This window comes from Palaemon carinicauda, chromosome 37 (genome assembly GCF_036898095.1).
Source record: "Palaemon carinicauda isolate YSFRI2023 chromosome 37, ASM3689809v2, whole genome shotgun sequence".
In the NCBI taxonomy this organism is placed as follows: domain Eukaryota; kingdom Metazoa; phylum Arthropoda; class Malacostraca; order Decapoda; family Palaemonidae; genus Palaemon; species Palaemon carinicauda.
The window spans coordinates 22016692-22026078 of NC_090761.1; the positions used below are offsets into that span (position 1 = coordinate 22016692).

The window sequence follows — 9387 nt, forward strand, 5'->3', positions numbered from 1 at the left end:
CTTGAGCTTTTAATTCAATACTTATTCGTCGTCTCTATCTTGAGCCTTTAATTCAATACTTCTCCGTCGTCTCTATCTTGAACTTTTAATTCAATACTTCTCCAATCATTATCTTCCACTTCATGCTTCACAGTTCTCAACCATGTAGGCCTGAGTCTTCCAACTCTTCTACTGCCTTGTTGAGCACAGTTGAACGTTAAGATCGAATGTAACGGTGTTTAATATTAATGTGTTTAGGTTTCTGATTACACACAGGATTCTATGCTTGTTGAACAATTTTCCGACTATCAACAAGTAACCTAACATTTTGTTTGCAAGCTTTAATAGCTGTCTGAAGAAGTTCGCTTCTTGGATAGCATAGGCGAAGGCAATATAATTGGTTATTATTATCATTATTATTATTATTATCATTATTATTATTATTATTATTATTAGCTAAACTACAACTCTAGTGTGAAAAGCAAAATGCTATAGGCCTCAGGGCTCCAACAGGGAAAATAGCCCCGTGATGAAAAGAAATAAGGAAACTACAAGAGAAGTAATAAACAATTAAAATGGAATATTTCAAGAACTGTAACATTAACATAAATCTTTCATATATAAAATATAAAAATTTAAAAACAAGATGAAGAGAAAAAAGATAGGATACTGTGTCCGAGTGTACCCTCAAAAGCAAACTTACTAAGTTCCAAAATGCAACAATTGACTTAGAAATAAAATGTGACAAATTTGTTACTACATAATACAATTCACGTCTGGTACATGCTACCAACAATTCCTTGTAAAAATTGGACCGTTTAACGCTTTTGAAGTGGTGGCCGATGCGGTAACGTTCCTGACTGGTGCTCGCCAGACTACGGTTCGAGCCCCGCTCAAACAATAATAATAATAATAATAATAATAATTAGGTAGGTAGTAGGTTGGCCAGGGCACCAGCCACCCTTTGAGATACTACTGCTAGAGAGTTATGGGGTCCTTTGACTGGCCAGACAGTACTAAATTGAATCCTTGTCTCTGGTCGAGGTTCATTTTCCCTTTGCCTACACAGACACCGAATAGTCTAGCATATTCTTTACAGATTCTCCTCTGTCCTCATACACTTGACAACACTGAGATTACCAAAATATTCTTCTTCACCCAAGGGGTTAACTACTGCACTGTAATTGCTCAGTGGCCACTTTCCTCTTGGTAAGGGTAGAAGAGAGACTTTAACTATGGCAAGCAGCTCTTCTAGGAGAAGGACACACCAAAATCAAATCATTGTTCTCTAGTCTTGGGTAGTGTCATACCCTCTGTACCATGGTCTTCCACTGTCTTGGGTTAGAGTTCTCTTGCTTGAGGGTACATTCGGGCACACTATCTATCTTATTTCTCTTCCTATTGTTTTGTTAAAGTTTTTATAGTATATATAAGAAATATTTATCTTAATGTTGTTACTGTTCTAAAGATATTTTATTTTTTATATTTCCCTTTCCTCACTGGGCTATTTTCCCTGTCGGAGCCCATGGGCTTATAGCATCCTGCTTTTCCAACTAGGGTTGTAGCTTAGCAAGTAATAATAACAATAATAATAATAATCATCATCATCATCATCTCTTACGCCTATTGACGCAAAGGGCCTCGGTTAGATTTCACCATCGGTCTCTATCTTGAGCTTTTAAATCAATACTTCTCCATTCTAATAATAATAATAATAATAATAATAATAATAATAATAATAATAATAATAATAATAAATGCATTTTTATAAAACAGAATAATGTGGTTGCCAGTATAAAATACAGTAAATATCCATTTGCTGAGATAGCCCAATGTATAATGGAGATCAAATTTCCAAAATCAGTATGATTCATACAAGAGAATATTTCACTTGCAATTCCAAATGATGAGTCTGCGCTGAGCAGTCAATAACCCGGGAGAAGAAAAAAGTCGAATAGGAAAACTCCAAAAGTCGAAAGAAAAAACTGGAATCTTCGAATCAATAAAATTGGGAAATTCCTTCCACGCAACTGGCAGCTTTGTTACAAAATCGCCTACTTATGTTCAGGAAAATCTCCTATTGATGGATATAAAATTAACGTTTAGGTGCGAATTCCTCTATAATATAAACGGAAAGTGATGCAATTGCTGTGGCAAAATTAAAGATTTCTAAGAGGTTTAAAAATAGTTAGTAAATTCTTCAATAAATCAACATCGAAAACGCGTGTTTCTCGAAACGCGTCAAGCAACCTGTTCAGGGAAAGTGTGTGACGTCATCGAAAGTGGGGCAGGGAAAAGCAAGAGCTTCATGCGATTGTCAGGTATATAAGCTAGCAAGAGGTTGATAAGAGACAACAAGAACTCACTCCAAGGAGAAAGAAGACCTCTATCTCCCTCGCTTCAATTCAAACATCAAAATGCGTGCCTCAGTATTGGTAAGGATCTCTGATGTTCAATTTATTTTGTCAAATTGACAGCACATCACATAGATTTTCCATTTGAGTTTTCCTGATTATAGTTTTCTTCGTTACAAAATTAACCTCTTTACTGGTGTGCGATTTGAAATCGTCCAATGGGTCAACTGGTACTGTTTACTTTAGATAAAAGTATATATATCATATGAGTCTATATCTAACTTTAGTGTGGATCCCTTACTTTAAAGTTATTAATTTTCTCATTACGGAGAGAACTTCATATCAAATCAAATCCATTACGGATACCAAGCAGATTAAATACTCATGGAATTATATATGATTAAAAAGATGTTGAAATACCCAGAAACATGAACACTATGCAGTTACACTCGAATTTATATAAGCAATTCTAAATCTTATATTTAACCTCAATACATTTCTATTCCATGAATAAACACTATAACTTACTTTAAAAAATATTTCTATTTCCTACAGTTTGTCGCTATCGTTTTGGTATGCAGTGTAGCTGCATATCCTGAACCACACAGCCCTACCTACGCTAGTGGAGGATTTGGGTAAGAAACTAGCAATATCTTTTCATTTTCTACATTAATTAATTAAATTTTGTATTTTCTGTTTAAGTTGGAAAAATGACAAAAAATGCTACTATGAATTTTACACTTAGTTATATAAGACATGCTTATCAAGAAACTTTTTCTTTTCAGTGGTGGCCGTCCATTTCATGGCAGTAGGCCATCCAATGGGCAGCATGGAGGAGTGAGACCAGTTCCTGGAGGAGTAGGAGGAGGTCTTGGTGGTTTAGGAGGAGTTCATGGTGGCGTAGGATCAGTTGGTGGAGTAAGCCCAGTTCATGGAGGAGTAGGAGGAGGTCTTGGTGGTTTAGGAGGAGTTCATGGTGGCGTAGGATCAGTTGGTGGAGTAAGGCCAGTTCATGGAGTTGGATCAGTCCATGGTGTAGTCAGGCCTGTGCACACTGGAGCAATTGGCCACGGAAGCTATGGCAAATAGACAACCAAAGTCTCATATTTTAGTTACTTTGGGGGCCAGTATTTTGTAATGCTCTTTATTAATTATAATCATGACTTCAAGAATTCCTCACCATTATATAGATGTACCCAAACTTAAATGTGGCTGATAAATAACAAGTTAAAAAGATCTAAAAGAGCTACCCTCCACAAACACTATAAAAATAAACAATGATTATACAAACAAATTGATCTCAAAATCTAAGTAACATTTAAGGTCCACAACCCCCCTTAATAATAGTTATTTGAGATAAAAAAATATTTAGTGATACTTTGTAAACAGATGCTCACACAAACACGCACGCAGACAAACAAACAAATAAACATAACTTCACTCATAACCACAATGTTATTGTTATTGTTTTTGAATTTGTAAGCCGTTCATGGAATTTATAAACACTGTGATATGATTTTCAAACAATAAATTATCTTTATACATAACCCCTTTTTTCTGTATTATTCCCCTATGGTGTTCTAAATGAAAACTTTATATCTCCAATTCTCATGAGCCATCTCAGACATGACTGAAGCAGAAATATCTGCTCTAGTGGCTAATCTGACAACTACTATAGATGGATTCTGTCAGCTTTACAGTAGAAGCGCTGAGTTTGTCGTGGACAGCAGTAGGTGTATTATAATCATCATTACCAGCAGGATGCTATAATCCCAAGGGCTCCAAAAGGAAAAATAGCCCCTTTAGGAAAGGAAACAAGGAAACAGATAGAATAGTGTAACTGAGAGCACCCTAAAGCAAGAGAACTCTAAACCAGGACAGTGCAAAACCATGATACAGAGGCTATGACACTCCCCAAAACTAGAGAGCAATGGTTTGATTTTGGAATGTCATTCTCTTAGAAGAGCTGCTTGCCATAGTTGAAGTCTCTTTTTACCGAATGGAAAGTAGCCAATGAATAATTACAGTAGTTAAACTCTTGAGTGAAAAAGAATTGTTATTTTAGTATTGTCAATTGTTTGATGAAAGAGGAGGATGTGTAAAGGATAGGGTAATATATTCAGTGTATGTAAAGAGGCGTAAGAAAACTTAGCCGTAACCAGAGAGGGTTCCAATGTAATGCTAAATTTATCTGGCCAGTCACAGGACCCAATAACTCTCTAGTGGTAAAATCTCAATGGGTGACTAAAGGTGTCCTTAAAGGTAGTGTTTTGTTGACTTCTTGAAGCTAAGATCCAAAAAAATTACTGGCTATAATCATTAGTAAGATCATTCCATAATTTTCAAATCATCTGAACTAGTTTGCAGTTAGGTAACTTACCCTAGGCCTGCCTATGTTGAGAAGAATCAAGATGGAATTGACTGAACAGGATGACGACCTTTTAGAAATGGACTCTCGCAGTGAATGTAGCCGAGAATTGAATTATGACTGGATTCCTAAAGAAAGTGAAAATTATAGTAGAAAGAAAATGGAACAAGACAAAAATGATATTCGGAAGGGGAAACAGAGTGCCATGCTGGAATTAAAATAGGTTGAGTGGACATGATAAAAAGGCTAATAACAATAAGGGATATTCCTCATACAAAATTGATATCCATAGGCCGTACTCAGAGTAGCTTAGATAAATGACAGGCTAGCACATAAAATACAAAGTAAAGTACTTATCACTCAGAATCATGGGAAGGATAACTGTAACCCATTTAAGACGGAGAGATACTTGAGGCAGTTACAGTTTGCACAGAGGAATTTAGTGGACTAACTAAATTACCTAGTAAATGAATGCTGCTGCTAAGAGAGAGAGAGAGAGAGAGAGAGAGAGAGAGAGAGAGAGAGAGAGAGAGAGATGGTGGGGTGAATATTACTACGGTTCTTAAGAAAATATCGGAAGCTACAAGACGTTGAATTTTGAAGAACACCCTTCATGAACAGGTTTGCCCGATATTTCTACTCATGCTAAATAATTGTCTGACATATCGAAGCAAGTCCCAATTTTACCCCAGGATGACATCCATGAACATACTCAAGTTATTTTGAACCCCTAATGAAAAAAGGTATTAAAAACACACACACACACACACACACACACACACATATATATATATATATATATATATATATATATATATACAGTATATATCCCAAATCATCATCATCATCATTATCATCATCTCCTCCAACGCCTATTGACGCAAAAGGCTTCGGTTAGATTTCGCCAGTCGTTTCTATCTTGAGCTTTTAATTCAACCATCTTCCATTCATCATCTCCTACTTCGCGTTCATAGTCCTCAGTATGTGTATATACATACATATATATATATATATATATATATATATATATATATATATATACATATATATATATATATATATATAGAGAGAGAGAGAGAGAGAGAGAGAGAGAGAGAGAGAGAGACTTCTCCGTCATCTCTATCTTGAGCTTTTAATTCAATACTTCTCGGTCGTCTCTATCTTGTGCTTTTAATTAAATAATTATCGGTCGTCTCTATCTTGTTCTTTTAATTCAATACTTCTCCTTCATCTCTATCTTGAGCTTTTAATTCAATACTTCTCCGTCATCTCTATCTTGAGCTTTTAATTAAATACTTCTCCGTCGTCTCTATCTTGAACTTTTAATTCGATACTTCTCAGTTGTGTCTATCTTGAGCTTTTAATTCACTACTTCTCGGTCGTCTCTATCTTGAGATTTTAATTCAATACTTCTCCAATCATCATCTCCCACTTCACGCCTCGTAGTTATCAGCCAGGTAGGCCTGGGTCTTCCAACTCTTCTAGTGGCGTGTGGAGCTCAGTTGAACGTTGTTAAGATAGAATGTAATGGTGTTTAATATTAATGATATTTATGTTTCTGGCAATGCACATGATTCTTAGCTTGTTGAACGATTTTCCGACTATCAGCATTTTGTTTGAAAGTCATCCCTTAAATGTCATCTAATAGCCGCCTCAAGACGTTCGCTTCTTGGATAGCATAAGCGAAGACGATATATTATTATTATTATTATTATTATTATTATTATTATTATTATTATCAGCTAAGCTACAACCCTAGTTGGGAAGAAAGATGCTATAAGCCCAAGGGCTCCAACAGGGTAAAATAGCCCAGTACGGGAAGGAAATAAGGTAATAAATAAACGATATGAGAAATGTGATAAAGTTCAGGCTTTTTGCTTCTCATTCTTTCTAGATATCAGTGGACACTTGTTTGACAATAGATCTCAATTATATGAAATATTTTAACTGTCCTTAGCTCTCAATCGGAATCATACAATCTATGACTTTAGTAATTAAATTATTATTATTATTATTATTATTATTATTATTATTATCATTATTATTATTAATTGCTAAGCTACAACCCTAGTTGGAAAAGCAGAATGCTATAAATCCGAGGGCTCCAACAGGGAAAATAGCCCAGTGATGAAAGGAAATAAGGAAACTACAAGAGAAGTAATTAACAATTAAAATAAAATATTTTAAGAACAGTAACATTAAAATAAATCTTTCAAATATAAACTATAAAATCTTTAAAAAACAAGAGGAAGAGAAAAAAGATAGGATAATGTATTCGAGTGTACTCTCAAAAGCAAACTTACTATGATCCAAAATACAACAATTGATTTAGGATGAAATGAGACAACTTTGTCACTACATAATACAATTCACGTCTGGTACATGACTGCCAACAATTCCTTATAAAAATATCCTTATAAAAATAGGACTGTTTAACAGTTTTGAAGTAGTGGCCGATGTAGTAACGTCCTGACTAGTGCTCGCCAGACTAGGGTTCGAGTCCCGCTCAAACAATAATAATAACAACAACAACAACAACAACAACAACAACAACAATAATAATAATAATAATAATAATAATAATAGTCTTTGCTTACGCCTATTGACGCAAAGGGCCGTGGTTACATTTTGCCATTGGTCTCTATCTTGAGCTTTTAAATCAATACTTCTCCATTCATAATAATAATAATAATAATAATAATAATAATAATAATAATAATAATAAATGCTTTTTCATAAAACAGGATAATGTGGTTGCCAGTATAAAATATCGTAAATATTAATTTGCTAAGATAGCCCAAAGAATAATGGACGATCGAATTTCCAAAATCGGCATGATTCATATAAGTGAATATTTCACTTGCAATTCCAAACGACGAGTCTGCGCTGAGCAGTCAATAACCCGGGAGAAGAAAAAAGTCGAATAGGAAAACTTCAAAAGTCGAGGGAAAAAAAATGGAAGTTTCGACTTAATAAAATTAGGAAATTCCTTCCACGCAACTGCCAGCTTTGTTACAAAAGCGCTACTTATGTTCAGGAAAATCTCCTATTGATGGATATAAAATTAACGTTTAGGTGCGAATTCCTCTATAATATAAACGGAAAGTGATGCAATTGCTGTGTGAAAATTAAAGATTTCTAAGAGGTTTTAAAATAGTTAATAAACTCTACTATAAATGAGCATCGAAAACGCTTTTCTCGAAACGCGTCAAGCGACCTGTTCGGGGAAAGTGTGTGACGTCATCGAAAAGGGGGCGGGGAAAAGCAAGAGCTTCTTGCGATTGTCAGGTATATAAGCCAGCAAGAGGTTGATAGAGACAACAAGAACTCACTCCAAGGAGAAAGAAGACCTCTATCTCCCTCGCTTCAATTCAAACATCAAAATGCGTGCCTCAGTATTGGTAAGGATCTCTGATGTTCAATTTATTTTGTCAAATTGACAGCACATCACATAGATTTTCCATTTGAGTTTTCCTGATTATAGTTTTCTTCGTTACAAAATTAACCTCTTTACTGGTGTGCGATTTGAAATCGTCCAATTGGTCAGCTGGTACTGTATACTTTAGATAAAAGTATATATATCATATGGGTCTATATCTAAATTTAGTATGGATCCCTTACTTTAAAGTTATTAATTTTCTCATTACGGAGAGAACTTCATATCAAATCAAATCTCATTACGGATACCATGCAGATTAAATACTCATGGAATTATATATAATAAAAGAAAAAAATTGAAATACCCAGAAACATGAACACTATGTAGTTACACTCGAATTTATATAAGCAATTCTAAATCTTATATTTAACCTCAATACATTTCTATTCCATAAATAAACACTATAACTTACTTAAAAATATTTATATTTCCTACAGTTTGTCGCTATCGTTTTGGTATGCAGTGTAGCTGCATATCCTGAACCACACAGCCCTACCTACGCTAGTGGAGGATTTGGGTAAGAAACTAGCAATATCTTTTCATTTTCTACATTAATTAATTAAATTTTGTATTTTCTGTGAAAGTTGGAAAAATGACAAAAGATGCTACTCTGAATTTTACACTTAGTTATATAAGACATGCTTATCAAGAAACTTTTTCTTTTCAGTGGTGGCCGTCCATTTCATGGCAGTAGGCCATCCAATGGGCAGCATGGAGGAGTGAGACCAGTTCCTGGAGGAGTAGGAGGAGGTCTTGGTGGTTTAGGAGGAGTTCATGGTGGCGTAGAATCAGTTGGTGGAGTTAGACCAGTTCATGGAGGAGTAGGAGGAGGTCTTGGTGGTTTAGGAGGAGGTCTTGGTGGTTTAGGAGGAGTTCATGGTGGCGTAGGATCAGTTGGTGGAGTAAGGCCAGTTCATGGAGTTGGATCAGTCCATGATGTAGTCAGGCCTGTGCACACTGGAGCAATTGGCCACGGAAGCTATGGCAAATAGACAACCAAAGTCTCATATTTTAGTTACTTTGGGGGCCAGTATTTTGTAATGCTCTTTATTAATTATAATCATGACTTCAAGAATTCCTCACCATTATATAGATGTACCCAAACTTAAATGTGGCTGATAAATAACAAGTTAAAAAGATCTAAAAGAGCTACCCTCCACAAACACTATAAAAATAAACAATGATTATACAAACAAATTGATCTCAAAATCTAAGTAATATTTAAGGTCCACAACCCCTCTTAATAA

The 9387-nt window shown here is 35.1% G+C and overlaps 2 protein-coding genes across 2 annotated transcripts; both read left to right on the forward strand.

The window, feature by feature from the left end:
* Nucleotides 1–2308: 2308 nt before the first annotated feature.
* LOC137629013 (holotricin-3-like) lies at nt 2309–3857 on the forward strand. The gene is made up of 3 exons (XM_068360269.1): nt 2309–2414; nt 2889–2968; nt 3119–3857. Exons 1-3 carry the CDS (start codon nt 2397–2399, stop codon nt 3420–3422), a joined length of 402 nt encoding a protein of 133 aa, XP_068216370.1. The 5' UTR covers nt 2309–2396; the 3' UTR covers nt 3423–3857.
* A 4121-nt stretch (nt 3858–7978) lies between these two features.
* Nucleotides 7979–9132, forward strand: LOC137629220 (uncharacterized). Its single transcript, XM_068360483.1, has 3 exons — nt 7979–8102; nt 8578–8657; nt 8808–9132. Exons 1-3 carry the CDS (start codon nt 8085–8087, stop codon nt 9130–9132), a joined length of 423 nt encoding a protein of 140 aa, XP_068216584.1. The 5' UTR covers nt 7979–8084.
* Nucleotides 9133–9387: the final 255 nt, after the last annotated feature.

Bases quoted from the DNA above. Each gene is read 5' to 3' on its own strand.
- LOC137629013 (XM_068360269.1), top strand. The intron at 2,969-3,118 runs GTAAGAAACTAG...TTTTCTTTTCAG, and splicing joins TACGCTAGTGGAGGATTTGG to TGGTGGCCGTCCATTTCATG.
- LOC137629220 (XM_068360483.1), top strand. The intron at 8,658-8,807 runs GTAAGAAACTAG...TTTTCTTTTCAG, and splicing joins TACGCTAGTGGAGGATTTGG to TGGTGGCCGTCCATTTCATG.